The sequence below is a fragment of the Crocuta crocuta genome, unplaced genomic scaffold (genome assembly GCF_008692635.1).
Source record: "Crocuta crocuta isolate KB4526 unplaced genomic scaffold, BGI_CrCroc_1.0 scaffold149, whole genome shotgun sequence".
Classification (NCBI taxonomy): Eukaryota; Metazoa; Chordata; class Mammalia; order Carnivora; family Hyaenidae; genus Crocuta; species Crocuta crocuta.
In genome coordinates this window covers 7154858-7175662 of record NW_027551561.1, presented here as the reverse complement: position 1 = coordinate 7175662, position 20805 = coordinate 7154858, and the positions used below count along the sequence as shown (strand labels likewise).

General features: G+C 52.1%; 1 protein-coding gene across 1 annotated transcript in view; it reads left to right on the top strand.

The window, feature by feature from the left end:
- The window catches only part of MYO1D (myosin ID), a 344632-nt gene extending 323833 nt beyond the window's left edge, over positions 1 to 20799 (top strand). Inside the window, exon 22 of the mRNA XM_077749586.1 lies at positions 20079 to 20799. Within this exon, the coding sequence (XP_077605712.1) occupies positions 20079 to 20235 (157 nt within the window). The 3' untranslated portion in view covers positions 20236 to 20799. The remainder of the gene's footprint in view (positions 1 to 20078) is intronic.
- Positions 20800 to 20805: the final 6 nt, after the last annotated feature.

Sequence of the window (20805 nt, the reverse complement as noted above, 5' to 3'; positions counted from 1 at the left end):
GCTAATCTTGTAGACCTTATTGCCTCACTTGAAACCAGTCTTTTCAAAAGAGGATCAGAACAGGAGCTGGTCTTTCTCACCTGGACGCCGGCCCTGTGGCTCATTTCCCCTGTGGCCGCCCAAGCACAAGACAAACAGAGAAGAGCTGGTGCTGCCCACCTTGCCCTCCCCGCCCCCCCCCAGTGATGCGACCCGGAAGTCCTGCATACTCACTGCATCTGGGCCTCAGAGACCTCCTCGTCTAGGTGGGGTTGCTGACCCTGGATCAGGACGTCCAGGGCTTGAGCTCTGGGTTGGTGGTGTGTCTGCAGAATGTGCTGTGCTGCCATTAGCATTCAGGGTCACCTGGTAATGGAGGGTGCTGGGGCCACAGTAGTGACCCCCACCCCATAAACCCTTCTGCTATCCATCTTTGTCCTGGGGCCTCTAGTGGAGGCACTGCTTAAAATGTCAGATGGTCTTATATTCTAGTTGATACCCTCTTCTTTGCAAGGAAAAGTAATAATAATACAAAAAGAAAACCTTTGTGATACACCATGGTCTAAATAAACAGTTTCTAGACACTGGCTCTATCTGTCCAACACTCAGTAAGCATTGGGTTTACCTGTAGGTATTGGAACGACCTCTTCCATGTTCTGAAAGTCACTCTCAACATTTAAGTGATGAAATGCTGACTAACAGCCAGAAAGCCGGGACCTTGTCATGGTCCTGAGTCCGTGGCTGTCTAGTAGCATCTCGTTTCCTCGGCATACCATAGCCCATTGCCTTCATTCCCACATCAGACGTAAAAGGTATGGTTGAGGACCAATATGGCCAAGGTTTCAGCTTTAAAGTCACCCCCTGATAAATAAGTGAATTTATCATATTTCACACAGAAAGCAGTCTGGACCGCTGATGATAAGTGGAAGTGGGGGTGCCTGTAGGGAGGGGAGCCAAGAGGCCAGAGGACAGGGTAGAAGGCAAACTTACTTTCCCTCTATATACCCTCGGACCTGTGGGTGCTGTGTGCCTTGATTATTCACTTTTTTAAATAAAATGTGATATTAAAATGTAATATCACTTCCTCAAGAACACGTTTCCTAATTTCCCCCAGAGTAGATCTGTATGATTCCATAGTGCTCTGTACTGTTTATGTCCAGTGCTCTTCCCAGACTCCTGGCTAAACACTGATGAGTGTGTAAGTCATGTTTCTGTAGGTCTCCACACCAGACTGTAAGCTCCATGGGGGCGGAAGCAAGACCTGTCTTATACACTGCTGTCTTCAAGGGCCGGCATGCAGTCAGCATTTATTTTTTGTTTTTTTGTTTTTTTTTTTTCTGAGAGAGAGAGAGACAGCGAGAGCAGGGGAGGGTCAGAGAGAGAAGGAGACACAGAATCTGAAGCAGGCTCCAGGCTCTGAGCTGTCAGCACAGAGCCCGTCTTGGGCCTCGAACCCACGAACCGTGAGATCATGACCTGAGCTGAAGTCGGATGTTTAACCGACTGAGCCACCCAGGCGTCCCTCTTAGTGACCTCTCAGAGGCTCAACCCCTCCTGTATAAAGTCACTCTATAACATAATTGCTCCAAATAATTCTTGGGTAGCCCTTCTCTCTGGTATATGTTTCAAATGCATCACAATAAGAAGCTTGATTAATCAGTTAAACTGTATATAAAGGGAGCCCTGTCATTTGCAAAAGCAGTTGCCAAGCAGCTGATTGGAGCAGTTTTCTGAGGCAGGTCAGGGCCAGCTCTTCTTCCGGTCATTCTGGGAGCTCTGGCACTCTGCAGTGCGGTGGTGCACAGGAAGCCACCTGGGGTTCGAAAGCACCAGTGTCCGGGGGCCACACTCAGACCAAATGCGTCAGTCTGCAGGAGTAGAGCCTGACCACTATCAGGGCCCTGTGGCGCACATGCTTCTGTGATGATGGTGTACAGTCAAGGTTAAGAATCATTGCTCTTTGGGCTTCTCAGAGAAAGTGGGGACACTTTGCTCACCAAACGCAGAGAGTCTATTTTAGCCAACAAGCTGATGCTAATACACTTTATCCTGGACAAAGAGATTATTTGCTTTAGCCCACTTCAGATTGTTTCAGTCCTGCTCGTGGAACCTCTCCCTCTCTTTGCCTTAGAAAGCCTGCGGGTCCCCTTCTGTGACAGTCGTTTAAAACAAATATGTAGCTCTCTAACCAGGGCACGAACCATTTTCAGACTTGCCTGGGCAGCAGTGACCTAAATATTACTCAGGGTGTCTGACTTCCAGCCCCAGAGGAAGAGTGTATTTGGTTTGATTGTTTTCATGCTAATGAAGTTGAGCCAGTAATTCAAGGTCCCCATCGGGATGGCTGAATCATTTGATGCTATGAAATCGTTCTTTAGACAGAAAGCTGTGGTATAGAGTTATTATGGAATTATTCACTTTTCAGCAGAATCACTCATGCACTCGCGCAATCTAATCTGATGTGCCATTTTTAATTGTTAGGAGATGAACACTGGAGGGCTTGGTAGAAATGTCTCAGCCCATTTATACCAGCAAGAGTAAATCTTTGGGAAGTGTGACTAACCCATTTACGAGCCAACAGGTGTAGCGGTGGATTGCTCCATCCGCTCTCCCAGGTGACCCTGAAGGCAGTAAATAAGGCCTGGGGTAGAAGCCATGAAAGCTGTACACACACAGCAGGGAAGTCTGCCTAAAGTGCCCACCAAGATAGTAGACGCCATTGACTTGAAACTAGATGTGTACCTGCACTCAAGGTCAAGGCAAATTTGGCGAGCTGCCACCTGGGGGCACTTCCCACTGAACTCTCTCATGAAGACCGGGCGGCAGGGAAATAAAGGTCAGTCTTAGGCTCTTAAGTTCGTGATCATGGAGAGAACTGGAACTCTTCCTGGCGGGCAGGAAATGCTTAGATGTGGCTTAAGAGAGCCCATGTTCTCGTTTCCAGCCAGCATGCTCCAGCCTGGATCCATACAACCCATTTCTGGGAACCTAAAATAAAAAGTAAGAGAGCAGTCACATAGACTTGAGACCCCCATGGGGCTTTTGATGTGTCTACTAGCAACAGCGTGGTGAGTGGTTTCTGTGATGTGGGATTCCTGAGCAAGAAGGGCTGGACCCCCGCCACTGGCTCCTTTCTCATTACAGGGCCAGAAATAGATGCCCCATCGCAGGAAGAGGGAAATAAGGCTGCATGGAATGTTTCATCTGTTGGAATATTGTTCTGCGCTGCTGCCTGACAAGATTACTGAGTTCTCAGTTCTATAGCAGTGGCGTTGAGTAAGAGTCTGAAAATTGATGCATTATGTACTCGCTTAAAATAGCAAATGCAGAATAGAAAAACCAGAGCTGCTAAGAAGTGTGCCGAACATATTGATGGAAAGGCCTGCTTCGCCTCTGTTATTACCAGCACGAAAGGGTGTATCGGAGCAGGGGCCAGATTTCCCATCAAAAGCGTTCGTGTGGTGAAGGCTTCCGTACCGCAGTGAGGCGAGGGTACATTTTTTAGCTGACATAACTGCGCGCAAATCCTTCTGTTCTCAAACAGGTGGTAGAAAGTGGGCAGTTTGTTTCTTTTCATCTCAGGGTTCTGGAGCTGGTTTATGAGACGGTTGCTTCTGTTTTAAACTCTTTGAATTCCCCTCAGAACAAAAATCCCCAGTGACTCGCTGCCTAATCAAATATGCTTCACCGTGGGTTACTGTTGCCTGGATGGGCAGCAAAATTTAGTGAGAGTGAGGTGGAAAATGTATAAAAAGAACTGTGTCATCATCCTTTAGTGGCTTAAATGGGATTTTTTTAAGTACCCAAGAACAAGTTGAAAGGACCTTCTGGGATGATCATAGGCCTCTCACCAACATGGCGCTAGAAGGTGGCAGGGTTGTTTGGTGAGGGGCTGTCCATGATCAAGCCCGGAGGCCTTGAGACACAAGGGCTCCTTCGGCCTCACACCAGTTATTTAACCAACCTCCTAAACTCAAGAACCCCCTCACTGAGGCACTTCACTCCACTAACAGACACTCATGGAGCACACGTACTTAGCATCAGGCACTGTGCTGGCCACTCTGCCTGGATTTTCTCTACCTCTCATCAAAGCCCTTTGGAAGAGAGGGCATTACCCCCTGCTAATTAACTGCCCCCATGGAGGAAACTGGTTCAAAAATCAGGTGATGGGCCAGGGCCAGACAGCTGAGCTTGAACCCCACGCCAGCTGATTCCAAAGGGCAGGATCCCTCCACTGGGCCCCATGGTCTCCTCCCTTGATTAAGCAGCATTCCTAGGGGGTCCCCAGGCGCCGTGTCTTCCCGGCCAGCCACCGCCACCAGCTGGAACAGCCAACTCCCAGGTGTGTTATAGTCAGTTCCACAAGACTGGTTGGTATCCGCGAGAAATCACTTTTTCCAGGCTCGGCGAGCCACAGTTGGATGTGGTAACAGCCCCTAAATAGGAACTTGAACTAACCATTCAGTAAAACATCATTTGCTGATTGTCGTGGGACACTGACCAGTTTCCAAATTCCTGTAGGTCACCACAGTTTTAGAGAATGTGACCTTCTGTTTGCAAAGCCAAGATTTCTCTTCATTTTTCTCTTTGTGTTTCCTTTATAATGTGTACTATCGCTCCTAGAAATACTGCTTTAAAAGTTTGGGTATTTTCAGATAAAGATTGCTGGGAAGAATGGTGGAGAAAGTGTAAAAAAAAACTATAATAATAACATTTAATAAAGGGTTTGAAATACTAAGGGGCTCAGAACAGGGGAAAAGGGCGGCCAGGTTGCAAAAGGCACGGTTGCTCAGGCAGGCTGCCGTGCTTGCCATGGGAACAGTGCATTTCCAAATTCTAGGCTTATTTGCCTAATAGAACACAGCACTGCAATAATATCGTAAGTAATGATTTTATAATAGCATCCGCGAACAAAGTAGGTTTTGTGAAACAGTTGTGATTGATGACCTACCTTACTGGCTCATGCGTTACCCTTAAGAAAAGGAGAGCAATGAGTTGTCTACATCATGTGCAGTGAAACCCTTTGGATAATGTTCCAGAGGAAGTTTCAACTCCACACTGGCCAAAACCAACTCATTCTCTCGATCTCTTCCATCACCCAAGCTGAAAAGCTAGGAACACTGGTAGACTCCCTTTCACTGTCTACATTAGTCAGTCACCAGATTCTTACTCTGATACATCTCAGACTTTACTTTGCCCTCTTACTGTCCACAGTCCTTGCTCCCCTGATTGGCAGATTCCTAACTGGTCTTCCAGCCTGAAAATGCCCACATCAAAATCTCATCCACACCACCTGCTTCCTCTCTATCAATTTTACATATCAGCTTTTTTATTAAGTACCTACTGTATGTCAGACACTCTTTCAAGCACAGGGGATATGGAGAAGATTCAATTCCCATGAAGTTTACTTTTGGGAAGGGGCTAGGAGCCATAGGAAGAAAGGCAGTGAGCAAGCCAATCAAGCAAGTCAGTTTCAGGTCATGGTACATGCACAGAAGAAAACAAAGTATTATCCGTCTTCCCTCCTTAAGATTCCTTAAGGTTGTCTCCATTGCCTACAAATTTAAGCGTAGTCCTTGCTTGTCATCTACCCCAGGCTGGCCTCGGCTCCCACCACCCTCTCGCAGACGCTTCGGTCCTGAACTCCAGCCCCATGCACATTCTTGCCACTCTGCACATTCTCTAAATCTCACTTCTGAGTCAAGCTTCAGGGTCATCTCTGTCCGTCCCAAGTCCTCCTCACCCTCTGGGGGGCAGTCCATTGCCTCCTGTCCGTAGGGTTCTGGAGATCTCTGTGGGCCGGGGAGCCCCAGGTAGGCTTCAGGAAGGAAGCACAATTAGAGCTGGGATGATGTTGTCAAAGGAAGGAGAGACACTGGCTGTGCTAGGCAAGCGCCGGGTCACTGGGAGCCTGTCTCATCGGGAGAGCCTGGTTTGTTCAGACAGCGTGTGTGCCTAGCAGAGCCGCGGGCCACACAGCCCAAGAGGCTACTGCCCCTCTCGACAAAACCCTCCACGTCTGCCTGGTAGTGGGCACCTCCCTCCACTCTGAGCCTCCTGCACACACTCTCTAGACCTTATGGTGCCAACACAAGCGCCTTGTATAGTTGCTGTTTGTTAAGTCTGCCTCCCTCCCGGGGCTGTGAGCTTCTTCAGAACGGAGCTGTTTTATTATTTATCTTGTAGCCCAGAGCCTTAGGCATACATGTTTGATGTAGAACGTGTTTCAGGACAATGCCAAGCAATTCCTGCGCTTGTTAATAAACCTTTTCTTTAAGTTTATTTTGAGAGAGAGTGAGAAGGGGAGGGGCAGAGAGAGAAGGAGAGCCAGTACCCAAGCAGGCTCCGCACTGCCAGCACAGGAGTCCGATGCAGGGCTCGAACCCACAATCTGTGGGATCCTGACCTGAGCCAGAATCAAGAGTCAGACGCTTAAGTAACTGACTGAGCCACCTAGGAGCTCCTAGATTTTTCTTGTTCCTAGCGCTTTTCAAAAATGCCATCCTTTAAAAAAAAAAAAAAAGGGGAGCCTAGGTGGCTCATTTAGTTGAGCATCCACCTTCAGCTCAGGTCATGGTCTCGCAGTTTGTGAGTTCGAGCCCCACGTCGGCCTCGCTGCTGTCAGCTTGTCAGCACAGAACCTGCTTCAGATCCTCTGTCCCCCTCTTTCTGCCCCTCCCACTTACTTGTGTTCTCCCAAAAATAGTTTTTAAAATGTTATCTTGTAAGCCCAAACCCAGTGAAAATCCTTAATCTTATGTATACATTCTTTTCATGACTCCCTTTCAGTGCATATGTCCCCAGTGTGTAACCCCTCTCAGCGCTCAGAGCGGGGTCTGCGGTCCAGTTAGCCCCTCTGCAGAGGGACCCGCGGCCACACGCCCGCAGGCTCAAATGCTTCTTGCTGATGGGGAGTCGANCCGCTAGCGCGCATCTGTTCAGAAGAAGATGTGGGTCCTGGTGCGTGTTCAGTCCAGTCGTATTTAGCACCTTCATTAATGATGTGAGTAGAAAATAAACACCAGTGTTCACAGATGGTGCTAACTTTGGAGGTGCTGTTAACACAAGTGTCAAGATAGGAGAAGTAGAAATGTAAGCCGGAAACAGCAAAGATGTTAAAAAAAAAAAAAAGCTCTCAAACAGATATTTTTTGGTAAGATAAAGCCCCCTAGAGCGCCGGCACGAGATGAGAAGTCGAAGGGGGAGAGGGAGAGAGGAAGGGGGAGGGAGGGTGGGAGCGATGGAAGGAGCTTCCACACACATGTCCCCCAAGGGCTCCAGAGCCAGCAGAGCCCCGTCCTCTTGTAGGAGACCAGGCGACATGGCTGGGAGCCCCCGACCCTGCCTGTGTTCACAGCCGCCAGCCCGTTGGTCTGGCGGTAGGCTCTTTGTTTGGTTTGGCGCTGTTGTGTTCTGTTGCTCCTGTTTCTTGTTCTTTCCTCATATTTGAGGAGCTGCGGACATGGTTTCGTCCTTATAGTTTGGTTTTCAGAGGCTTCATTATCCCTCACGTAAAGCATCAATTTGGGCATTTTGGGAGGGACGGAGGAATGCAGCCTTCAAAGAAAGGACTTTAAAAGGAAGTCCGGATTCCAAATATACATAGCAGAACGTAGCATCCTCGCCGCCTTCGTCTCCAACGGCGGGAGGGGAGACAGATCACAGAACAAGCGGCGGTCCCTGCCCCACCCCTCCAGGGCAGGGCTGCCCGCACGCAGGGGACAGAGACCTGCTGGCTGACAAAATCAGAAACCAGGAGTGTCCCCCTCGGGGACGCCAAGTGCAAAGTCAGGCACTGATACGCACCAGGGAATAGTCCAAAGCGTGCACAAATTCTCCAAGCGCGAGACGGTGCTCCCATTCTCTGACAACCTGGAATCAGCTGTGCCCGGCAGCATCAGCCACCTTCGGGCCAGGGAGCCGCCAAGTGAACGCCCAGAGGGAGAAATGCACAAGTGGTAAAGGGGGGGTTGCAGTTGTAGGCAAGTAAGTCCAAACTTCGGCGTCATCACAGCGGGTAATAAATGCTTTCGTATCTGACTCTCGAGCACCAAGGATTGAAGGACTCCGTGCCACAGAGCTGGTGGCCCACACAGGTGCTAGAGGAGCGTCCCTGTGTGGGACTGAACAGAAGGGGCTCAGTGGACGGGGCCGTCACTGCAGAGATGCACGTCCTGTACAGGGGGTGGGTAGCCTCAGCACTTTGCCGCCGTGGGGGATCCTTGACCCGTGTGAGTGTCTCTGGCCCCGTCTATAGCACAGACATGATCTCAGTGCCTCGTGAGGTTCGGGTAAGGATCAAAAGGGGCGATGCGAAGGGCGGAATGTTTAATACAGTGCGTCGTACGTGGCAAGTTCTCGATGAATGCACAATGGTTTTCAGCCTGCGCTCCCCCGATCCATGACCGCGTTACAGCTACACGGGGCACGCTACTGCGTAAACGCCAGCCTTAGTCAGCACATGTGCGTTTACAGATGTATTTTTGTTCCCCAGACCCGTAGGTCCACCTGTTTGCCATCCTCCCATGTGTTATTTCCCTGAGAACTCCCTTAGCAGAGGGGCAGGCGCACGCACCCTGGGAAAGCTTGGACTCACCAAGCAGGATAATGATTCGCTTTGCAAAGGGATCCTCCTGTTCCAAAAAGCATCCCCTGATGCCTCTTACGAGGCCCTCTCCGCGGAAACAGACCCTTGCTCAGTGAGGTGCCAGGGGCATGTGTGCCTGAAAGCCCGACAAGCTCACCCCTCAGCAACGCTGCTTTGAAGATGCCCCAGGCTGACCTCCGGGCTTCCGGTTGGTGTCTTATGTCACAGTGAGTCCCCATTACTTTCTCAGTCACGTCTTTAAAAAAAAAAAAAAATCCTTAAGAGACTTTTTTGCAACTCCTATTTTGTTTCTGTTTTGTTTTATTTTATTTTTTACATTTATTTATTTTTGAAAGATAGAGCAAGTCAGAGCATGAGCGGGGGCGGGGCAAAGAGCGAGACAGAATCTGAAGCAGGCTCCAGGCTCTGAGCTGTCAGCACAGAGCCCGATGCAGAGCTTGAAACCACGAACCACAAGATCATGACTGGAGCCGAAGTCAGATGCTCAACCAACTGAGCCACCCAGGCGCCCTGTGCAACTCCTTTTTTGTATTAGACGCTACACTAGGAGCATCCCCCCAATGGGAGAGAAGAAAAACACTCACTTCTGCTGTGCTGCGAGGCACATAGTAGATCAGGAGATCAGCTACTGTTAATAGTCAAAGTCTGGGGCGCCTGGGTGGCTTAGTCAGTTAAGCATCCGACTTTCACTTAGGTCATGATCTCGCGGTTCGTGGGTTCGAGCCCCGTGTCGGGCTCTGTGCTGACTGCCAGCTCGGAGCCTGGAGCCTGTTTCAGTCTGTGACTCCCTCTTTCTCTGCACCTCCCCTGCTCCTGCTGTCTCTCTCTCTCTCTCTTAGAAATAAATAAAACATAAAAAACTAAAAAAAAAAAGTCAAAGTCTAACGACTATTTTCGTGACAGGATGCCCAGAGGTGAAGGTTTGGTCTCAAGCCTTGTTGCCTGGGTTCAAATTCTGGCTGTGCTGTGTGACCTTGGCAGGTACTTAGCCTCTTTGAGCCTTATTTCCTCTTCTGTAAATGGAACATACCACATGCTGTCATGAGGCTCTCATGAACTGGCATTTGTAGAGCACTTACTACATACTATATGCTTTTTTGCTATTCTAATGTTATACGTGCATACCTTGTTTACTGTGCGTCCCTTTGTTGTGCTTCACAGATCAAAGATCAAGAAGTGTAATTAGAATTCTTGGAGGGGCGCCTGGGTGACTCAGTAAAGTGTCCAGCTTCGACTCAGGTCATGATCTCACAGTTCGTGAGTTCGAGCCCCATGTCGGGCTCTGCGCTGACAGATCAGAGCCTGAAGCCTGCCTCGGATTTCTGTGTCTCCCTCTGCCCCTCCCCCACTCACATGTGCTTGTGCACTCTCTCAAAACTAAACATTAAAAAAATGTTTTAAAGAATTCTTGGAAGCACATGCGCAGGCATACCTCATTTTATTGGGCTTCACTCTGCTACAGTTCGCAGATTGTGTGTTTTTTACAAATTGAAGGTTTGTGGCCACCTGGCATCAAGCAAGCCTGTTGGCACCATTTTTCCTCCAGCACTTGCTCACTTTGTTTTTCTCACACATTGGTAATTCTCCCGCTAGTTCAGATTTTGTCATTATTATTATATTGGTTATGGTGATATGTGATCAGCAATCTTTGATGTCACTACTATAATTGTTTTGGGGTGCTCAGAACTGTGGCCCAGATAAGATGGGAACTAGTAAGTAAATGTGTGCATTCTGTCCCCACCCCCACTTCACATCCTTTCCCTCAGCCTCCCAGTTCCCTGAGACACAACAATATTGAAATGGGGGGAGTTAATGACCCCACAGTGGCCTCTAAGCGTTCAGGTGAAAGGAAGTATCACATGTCTCTCTCTGTAAATCGGAAGCTAGAGCTGATCAAGCTTAGTGAGGAAGGCATGTTGAGAGCTGAGACAGGCCAGAAGCTAGGCCTCTTAAACCAAATAGCCAAGTTGTAAACGCAACGGAAAAGGGCTTGAAGGAAATTAGAAGCATTAGTCCAGTGATCACATGGCTGGTAAGAAAGCCAAACAGCCAGGGATACCCGGATGGCTCAGTTAAGCATCTGACTCTCAGTTTCGGCTCAGGTCATGATCTCACAGTTTGTGGGTTCGAGCCCCACGTCAGGCTTCTCGTGGACAAGTGAGGAGCCTGCTTGGGATTCTCTCTCTCTCTCTCTCTCTCTCTCTCTCTCTCTCCCTCCCTCCCTTACTCTCTGCCACTTCCCCACTCACACTGGTGTCTCTCATAATAAATAAATAATCTTTAAAAAAAGTGGAGAGGGAGAAAAGAAAGCAAAACAGCCAATCACTGATACAGAGAAAGTCTTGAGTGGTCCAGAGAGCAGATCAAACCAGCCATTATATTCCCTTAAGCCAAAGAAAGCCTCATCCAAAGCAAGGCCCTAAGGTTTTTCAGTTCTCTGAAGGCTGAGAAAGGTAAGGAAGCTGCAGAAGAAAAGTCTGAAGCTAGCAAAGGTTGGTTCATGAGGTTTCAGGAAGGAAGCTGTCGCCATAACACAAGTGCAAGGTGAAGCAGCAAGTGCTGATGGAGAAGCCGCCGCAAGTTCTCGGAAGATCCAGCTCAGATCATTCATGAAGGTGGTTTTCAGTGTCAGTGAAACAGCCTTCAGTCGGAAGAAGAAGGGACTTGGATAGAGTAGAGAGAAGCCAGTGCCTGGCTTCCCAGCCTCAAAGGACAGGCTGACTCTCTTCTTAGGGGCTGCTGATGACTAGAAGTTGAAGCCAATGCTGGTTGACCCTTTTGAAAACCCTAGGGTACCTAAGAATTTTGCTAAATCTGCTCAGTCTGTGCTCTACAGATGGAACAACAAAGCCTCAATGACAGCCGTCTGTTTACAACATGGGTTTACTGAATAGGTTAAACCCACTGTTGACACCTACTGCTCTGAAAAAGATTCCTTTCAAAATAGGACTGCTCCCTGACAGAGCACCCAGCAACCCAAGAGCACCTGTGGGGACGGGTCAAGGAGTAATTTCAGCTCTCAAGTCTGATTTCAGAAATGCCTTGTGTAAGGCCGTAGCGGCCACAGATAGTGATTCCTCTGATGGCTCTGGGCAAAGTAAGTTAAAAACCTTCTAGAAAGGATTCACCGTTCTAGATGCCGTTAAGAACATCTGTGATTCAGGGGGAGGTCAGAATATCAATGTTAACAGACACTTGGGAGAAGTTGACTCCCACGCTCCTGGAGGACCTTGAGGGGTTCGAGACTTCAGTGGGGATGTGGTGGGAGAGCGAGAGAACTAGAGTTAGAAGTGGCGCCTGAGGAGGGGGCCGAATGGCCGCCATTTCATGATGAACCTAGAACAGATGGGGAGTTGCTGCTGAAGGCTGAGCCAAGACAGTGGTACCGGAACCTACTCCCAGCAAAGATGTTGACATGAGAGCAAGGGATCTAGAATAGGATGCATGTGTCGTTGATAAAGCAGCAGCAGGATTCCAGAGGCCGGGCTCCAAATTTGAGAGAAGCTCTACTGTGGGTAAATTGTCTTCCAACAGCATCACGTGCTATGGGGAAACTGTTCACGAAAGGAAGACTCAGACTTCATTGTCTTAAGAAACTGTTGCGGCCACCCCAGCCCCCTGGTTAGTCAGCATCCGTCAGCGCTGGGCAAGACCCTCCACCGGCAAAAATAGTAGGTTCCCTGAAAGCTCAGATAGGGTTAGCATTTTTCTTTAGCAATAAAGTATTCTTTAAATTAGGTATGTACATTTTTTTAGACATAACACTATTACACACTTTAATAGACTACAGTATAGTGTAAACTTACCTTTTACATGCACTGAGAAGCCAAAAAATTCATCTGACTTGCTTTATCATGGGGTCTAGAACCAAGCCTCCGGGGTCCCTGAGGTATGCCTGTATTCACCTTTTATTTTTATCCTAGGATAGTCAGAAGATAGTTTCTGTCTGATGGTAATTCTTAGGTATTTACGGCACCTCCTTCTGTGGTCTAGTACCTGATCCGTGTGCCCAATGCCAGTTCTCTGTGGAACGTAGTGAATATACACATACACACAAGCTTATTAACTGGGCTCCAGTCTATGTTCTTTTGTTAAAGGTTTTTTTTTTTTTTAAGTTTATTTATTTTGACAGAGAGAGAATGAGAATGTGAGCAGGGGAGGGGCAGAGAGAGGGGGGAAGAGAATCCCAAGCAGGCTCTGCCCTGATGGCGCACGAACCCACAAACCATGAGACCATGACCTGAGCTGAAATCAAGAGTCAGACACTTAACCAACTGAGCCACCCAGGCGCTCCAAAGCTATGTTCTTTTAATAGCGTCTCCTGATGTGTATGTGTTTTAGGAAAGCATACTAAGATCATTTTCTCTGATGGTAGATGTATCAGGACTACCATCCCGCTGAACTTCTCCCTGGGAAGGAAAACAGTTACCTAATGAGTTCGTTCCCCAGAAGTGCCTTTTGCCAGCCTTCTTGTGATTCATATTTGCCTCGTGTCTTGTTGCATTTCTTTTTCTCTATCGTGAGGATTTAGATGAGTCTCTTGCAAATAGCATGTAGCTGCATTTCTGAACTAAATGTGAGACATCCCCTGTAACAGGGGCTCGCACACACAGGTTTCCGCAATCAAATTACTGTTCTCTTGTTCCCACGTTGCTTCCTGGCTGCTTCGGTTCCTGTTTTCTACCTTGCGTTAGCTGAGGCAGACTTTCTTTCCGCCTTCCTCCTACTTCTTCCAGAGTTGCATTTTTCCGTCAAACATTCTTGTTTACCATTCATTTTCCTCACACTTGTGCAGGTCTTAGGAAATCTAAAGTTCATCAGCGCTCTTACCCTGCTCCCAGATGAGGAAGGACCCCCAAATGCCTCCCTGGGACCATCACCCCATCAGGCATGTTGTTTGCCAGGACTTCAGATCAGTGTTGGGTTGAACCCCTAAAGTCAGTATTATTTATTTATTCAGACGTGCATACCTACAGTGAATGTTTGTTTGAATTTAACTTGGTGTCTGAGAAAGTCTTTGTTTTTGCCCTGGGGCTCAAGATGATTCTAGGTTGATGGTTATTTTCCTTAAACACCTGGAAGAGTCTGGGTGTTCATTATTTTCTCACATTTGATGAGAAGGTCCGCTGTTCCTTTGCAAGCAATGTGTCTTTTCCCTGTGGGTGTTCTGAAGGTTTACTCGTTGCCTTTGGTGACCTGCAGTGGGGTTTGCTTTTCAAGAGGTTAAATGAAGGAAGCTTGAGGGGTCGAGTCTTTACTGGAAAACTGTGTGTTTTCCCACACAGTGATCCCTTGCCACTTCCCAGGCTAGAAGGCAGACTCGGGTGACCTTCTACTAGACCCAGCAGCCTGCAAGGGCTCAGCCTCATTCCAGACCTCAGACCCAGGTCCCTCCCGCGTGGCCGGGGCAGGCATGCCTCCTGCTCAAGCCAGCCTGTCCCCGCGCCTGGCATCTGCAGGGCCCTCCCTCTCACAGTGGCCTCCTGTCCCCTCCTCCCTTCCAGCTCCCGGAGGTCATCGTTTCCTTCTTCCAGCCTCCACTTTGATTTTAAATATTCTTTCGGTGGGACTTTATTCAGATTTCTAGACACCGGTCAGCAGTCAGGGCAGCTTGTGAGCTCTGATCCCGCCGTTGGAGCTGGCCCAGCACCGTCGCACACTCTGAGCCACGAGAGCGAGCAGTGGACACACGGTGGACACCCAGTTCAGCCCGGGGTGGGGGCGGGCAGTTCTCGAAAGCTCTGGGGACTGGCTGAAGGGATTTTAGCAGGGGAGTAACGGGATCCTTTTGTGCCTTGAGGAGATCTCTCTGATGACATGATAGAGGGCGTATTTGAAGTGGGGAACCCGTTGGGAGGCTTCATCAGGGCCGAGTCCTGGGCTGTGACAGTGGCAGCAGAGAGAGACCGAGAAAGCGCAGTGACCAGAGCTTGGTGACTGGCTGTGGGCAGCAGAGGGAGAGGAAGGATGCAGGCTCCCAGCCTGCGGGTCTTGTGACTGGATGACCGCTCTCGCAGTCGTGGGTGTGACGAGAGGAGGGAACCAGTTTTGGGGAAGGGTCCAAGGCGATGAGCTCAGCCTTGGACACAGGAAGACCCAGCTGTCGGTGCAACTCAGGGGATTTGTCTGGCAGGTGGCGGCAGATACGTGCTTGGACCTCATGCTAGGCTAGGGACGCTGACTGGGGAACTGTCATCAAAACCACAGGCATGGGTGACACTACCGTGGGTACCGTCTGAGATGAAAGGGGCTAAAGAGAAAACAATACTTAAGCAGTAACTTTGCTCCTGCGGGAACCCCCCTTCTTCCTGAGATGCCAGTCCGGATGTTACCACGTGGCCTGCTGCATGCATCCCATGCGCATCACAGGGCATTTGCAGGTGCCTGTCGCCCCCTCAAGAATGGAGGTGCCCTTTCAGAGTCTGTGTCTCCCTCTCTCTCTGACCCTCCCCTGCTCACTCTGTCTCTCTCTCTCTCCTAGAAATAAATAAAAAAATATTTTAAAAAAAGGGGTGGGGGGCGCCTGGGTGGCTTAGTCGGTTGAGCGTCCAACTTTCACTTAGGTCATGATCTCGCGGTTCGTGGGTTCAAGCCCCGCGTCGGGCTCTGTGCTGACTGCCAGCTCAGAGCCTGGAGCCTATTTCAGAGCCTGTGTCTCCCTCTCTCTCTGACCCTCCCCTGCTCACGCTCTCTCTCTCTCTCTCTCCCCAGAAGTAAATAAAAAAATATTAAAAAAAAAAAAAAAGAATGGAGGTGCCTTGGTGGGTCTGGGTGGCTAGGTCGGTTAAGCATCTGACTTCCGCTCAGGTCATGATCTCATAGCTGGTGGGTTCAAGCCCAAGTTGGGCTCTGTGCTGACCGCTCAGAGCCTGGAGCCTGCTTTGAATTCTGTGTCTCCCTCTCTCTCTGCCCCTTTCCCCCCCAAAAATAAACAAACATTTAAAAAATTGTTTTTTAAAGAATGGGAATGCCTTGAGCTCCAGGCATGCGGCCCAGCCACTGTAGGTGCTCAGTAAGTCACTGCCAAGGGCAGAGCAGGTGGGAGAGAGATGGGCGATGGTGCTCAGGGCTGAGAGAGGAGAGGCAGGGCCACGAGTAGGGTCCGTGGGTTTCTGCCCCCCAGACCTGGGAGCTGGACCAGGTCAGTGCCGTGGAGGCAGGCGCCAGGCTGGACAGGGGCCTCGGGACAAGTTGCCTTCGGAGAGCCACGCGACGACGGAGAGTTTTATCTTCCAAAGAAAAGTGGTGAGCCCATCCCTCACCAGAGGCAAACCCAAACGGGGCTCGGTAGAGCGGGAGGTGGGACACCCCCACTCTCAGGACCGCACGGCGCTGGACTCCTAGTGTAGAAGTGACCGCGGTCCAAGTACCCTTTCAGCCCCAACAAAAACAGAAGTAGCACTTCCTAAAGCCGGACTGTGAACGGCCGGCCCTCTGTGGTTTGACACCAGCAGAGGGGCTTGCTTCCGGACGCGGAACAGCTGCACACACGAGCCCCAGACGCCCCTTCCATGGCATGTCCTTGGCCAGTGGCCGAGCCTGCGCGTTTGCGTCCTGGTGGTGCCCAAATAGACAACGGCCTGACTCGGGGTCTCTTGGGTCCGTCACGGGACGCTTATTACCCCTCTGATCACTTTGAGAAGCATCTGTTTGTAACCTGCCCCGCTCGGTGTGAGGCGAGCTTCCTCCCACCACATCCTGTGAGCAAACACGAGAGCATGTTGCATTAGCTTCCATTCTCGGGAGCACCGGGCCGGCCCCCAGAGAAGGTGCTCACTGAGCCAGCGCCCTGCACTGCCCCCCACTCTTCCGTTCTGTTTCCCTTTAAAGTGCATTTAGCCCAGCAGGGCCACCACTACTCCAGCACGGGATGCCAGCACCACCCCTGAGAAGAAGAACTGGCCCGCTCCTTTCTGCACGTCCTGGTGGGCACGGAGCAGGCCGGGGGGTGGGGGTCTCTGCATCCCAGCTGGGCAGGGCTGGACAGGAGGGAACGTTTTCTGGGCCAATGCAGCTCCTGGGGAGACTTTTGTTGCCCTGCCCTGTGCAGGACCTACAAAAAATACAGGGCTCACTTGGAGGCTCCCATGGGTCTTGCATTTATCCACAGATTTCACTCATGAGGACATGAGTCTAGATCCAAAATGAAGGCACGTAATTTGATAAAGGCCATTTGCCGGCAGGGATGGCTTAGAACAGATGAAACGAGATGAAAGCCCCCGAATTCCAGAGTTTGCTGAGCCATTAAATCCTGTAATAGAAGATGGGGAGGAAAAAGCGCCACCCCCTCGCAGCCAGCCTCCAGCGGCAGCTGTCATTGGCTTGGCATGCCGTCAGGGGCAGACACCCTGCCCCCATCTATTAAATCTGCTCTCCTTTCTTTACAAAATGAAGAAGGTGCTCTTCTTCGCTGGCTTTATGAAGATCTCCAGTGTGGGGAAGCTCCAGCAAGAGAGGTCAGCTGACCCTTCCGGAACATCCACTTCCTGTCTGCCACTTGTACCCAGCAACTGCCCTGTCTCCAGCACGGGCACAGGCAACCCCTTGCTGGTCTTAAAACCATTTTGGTTGTGCTTGGAATGAGAAAAGAAAACATGGCTTGAAGATAAGTTCTTAGGTTTCCTTTAGATTCATCCAGTTTTCTTTTGTTTTGTAAAAGACACATAAAGTTCCCATTAGTCACACTGAGCACATTAACAGAATGCTATGCAAACCATCACCCCTGTCTAGTTCCAGAATATTCTCATCACCCCAAGAGGAAACCCCAAAGCCTATAAGCAGTCCCTCCCCACCTGTTTCTGGCTCTGTGGATTTGGGTATTCTGCACCTTTCTTGTAAGTGGGATTCTACAGTACCCGGCTTCTTTCACTTGGCGTGTGTCCTGGGTCCATCCATGTCGTAGCCTGTGTCAGCACTTCCCGAACACCACTTCATCGAATGGACAGGCTTTGTCCCTTCATCAGTTCAGAGATTTGGATTGTTCCTGCCAGTCGTTGACTGTAAATAACGCTGCTGTGAACATCTGCTTTCGGCTCTTTCGGATGGATCCCCAGGAACAGAAGGGATCGCCGGGTCATGTGGTAATACGTCTGTGTGTGACTTACTGAGGAACCACCCGACTCCATCCACGCCGTCTTACTCTGTCACCTGCCGATGGCCGTGTGCGGGCAGCATCGGCGATGTTGCTTAGCCCAGCTCCTGAGACCAGAAAGTTGGTTCTTCCTCCAGCCAACACTGTTCTGTTGTAAAAGCACCGCATGCAGGGCCACCTGGGCGGCTCAGTCGGCAAAGTGCCTGACTCTTGGTTTTAGTTGAGGTCATGATCTTGTGATTCAGGGGTTCGGGCCCCACATCGGGCTCTGCGCTGACAGTGGGGAGCCTGCTTTGGATTCTCTCTCTCTGCCCCTCTGCTGCTTTGCACTCTCTCTCAAAATACATAAGTAAACTTAAAAGGCTTCACATGCAGCCCCTCACTGCTTCACATGCAGCCCCTCCTCTGGGAAAGCCCCCCAGCACCCCATGAAGATAGGCTAGGATCAGGGCAGGGCCACTCAGGGCTACGCAGAGGGAAGGAGCAAGGGCACAGACTGTCACTTAAGGCGACAACACGGAATATTCCTTTCCTAAGGGGCAGGCCTCCCTTCCGGAGCCCTACAAGGACCTCAGCCACGTGCCCAGCATTGAGGGGGTACCTGAGGTTGGCAGAGAGGTGTTGCCGGGAGGGAGCAGCTTGTAGAGCAGAGGACACAAGGCTGCTGCCATGGAGGCCCCGTGAGCCCAGAAGAGCAGTGTGGCTACAAGTGTACGTGTCCCCAGCAGCACGGGGGAGCGTCCCCGCGCGCACGCCACAGTCGTGACCCCGTGGGTCCTCCCTGCCCTCCAGGGACTCGCAGTCTAGAAGCGGAGACCAGTGCCTGTGCTGAGAGTGCTGTCAGACGGGGACACAGAAAGGCTGGGAGAGACACTTCTCTGTCCCACAGCCCCTTGGAGCAGAGAGCAGAGATGCCCAGAAAGGGAGGGAGAGAGACGTCAGGGGCGGCTCTGCGGACACTGCACTCGGGACCGCGAAGGGGCCAGCGTCCGAAGGGCCCCATCCAAAGTAGCGGTGTCCCAGCCGTACCAACACAAGAACGTGGGGGCGGCTGGTGAGTCCCATCCCCCGATCAGTGTTTGGAATGTGGCCCTGGTAGAGCCGTTTCCTCAGGACGGAGTCCCCAGGTGCATCTAGAACCTACCGTGGGCACACTGCCGTTCCAGGAGAGGTGCAGACACAGAATGTGGGGGGCAGAGGCTGGCCCCAGCGGTGCACTGAGGGAAGGGCGAAGCGGAGGCCTCTGCCGGGGTCAGAAGGGGGACGGCCCCAGAGGACGGGATCCCAGCCCGAGGCACCAGAGGCGGTGGCAGGGTGACAGGAGGGACGCGGGGGCTGACCGGGCTCTGGGAGGTGCAGGCTCCGGGCAGAGCTGCAGCGCAGGGGCTTTGCCCACCCTGGGCCAGCACGACAGTGGGCACGAGGGTCGCAGGGCCCACATCTTGACCCTGCACAGCAGCCCCAGCTCCGCAGGGACCCAGCGTGCCTGAGTCGCTGCCTCTGGTGGACTCTATTTTTATGTCCAAGTCTGGTTAAAAATAGCTAAGCCAAGGGTTTAGCTGCAGCGGACAAGACATTAAGTATTAAGATACCTGATGCCCACAAGTGATAACCGTGGGTCTCTTCCTGGTCCCCTGTCTGCCCGTGGGACAACACCCCCCTCCCCCAGAAAGCAGGCGGGAAGGGGCGTGAGGAAGCCTGAACCACCTTGGCTGCATCCGTCCTCCATGCTGCACAGTTGGGCAGGTGCCCTGCACCGGCCTGCGCGGGGCGCACCTGCAGACACCGCAGGCCTTCGTCTTAACTGCTTGCACCTCCCGGGCACGAAGAAGCTGAAGGGGCGGGCACGAGCCGGGCGCTGGGGGTGCGCCAGCATGAGGGAGTGATGGACAGGCGGCGGCCCGCTCCACTCGGTGCAACGGACCAGGACTCCTGGAAGCCATTCCTCTGGGCAGGGAGGGCGCACAGGCGCGCACCGCCAGTCACCCCTGGACGCCTCCCAGGGCTCCCACCAAAGATGGCCAGGAGTCCCGAATCAGAGCCCCGTGCCCCTCTTGGCAAGGCCCTCGGCTTGAGGCCAGAGCCTTAGCGGCTCTGGTGCCACCACGTTTCCCCGCCACATCCAGCACAACAGGCCGGGCGCCATCGAGCCGGGCAGCAGGCCCCTGCTGTCTGCGGGTTCTGGACTGAGGCTGCAGCCCAGCCCCGGCCCTGGCCGCCCTTGCCCTCTCGGGTGTGTGGGGGGGGCGGGGGGGGGCGGTGCTCTTGCACCCGGGGCTCCCAGGGCACCCACGAGGCCCAAAGCAGCTTGGCGATCAGCGGGCCCCGGGGCAGCCGGGGAAATTCACCCCACGCCGGCCGCCTGCTAACCGCCTGTCTTGTCTTTCTCTTCGGTTCCAGCGAGAAGCGCCACCTTCAAGTCAACGTCACCAACCCTGTGCAGTGCAGCCTGCATGGGAAGAAGTGCACGGTCTCCGTGGAGACGCGGCTCAACCAGCCGGAGCCCGACTTCACCAAGAACCGCTCGGGCTTCATCCTCAGCGTGCCCGGGAACTGACCGCTCCCCAGGGAGGCCTCGCCAGGGCGCGGGGGGCCGCAGCCCCGGGCAGCCCCCCCGCCGCGCCGCATCGCAGGCCGCTAATTGCTGACTCCCCGCTACTGCCCGCTAGAAATCAGCTCGCAAGGGTCCGTGCTTGGAGCCGAGCCCCCCCTTCTGCCTCCTCCGAGGCTCCGCCCCTGAGGTTTTCTTGCTGCTTTTCTGCCTTTGGTCTCCATCCTCCTCTGCCCCGACTTTCCACGGTCCTCACTCAACAAACCAAAGACCCCGGTGCCCTGCTGCAGAGCCCGGGCTCATACCCTCGGAGACAACTTGAGGGTGCCTGGAGTCAGCGAAGCCTCTGCCCTCCCCCGCCCCCCGGCCCGGTCAGTGTGCCCTGACCCACTGACCTGCGACCAGGCCTGCATCCAAGGGGTGGATGCAGTTTCCCCCGAAAACATGCTCCCCTGGGGGACGTGGGAGAGACTGGTGAAGATGAGCTGGGGATGGAGCCCCACTCTCTCCGTGAGCCCAGCCTGCCACCCCTCTTTCCCCCCAGGGGACCACAGCCCCCCCCCCCCCCCTCCCCAC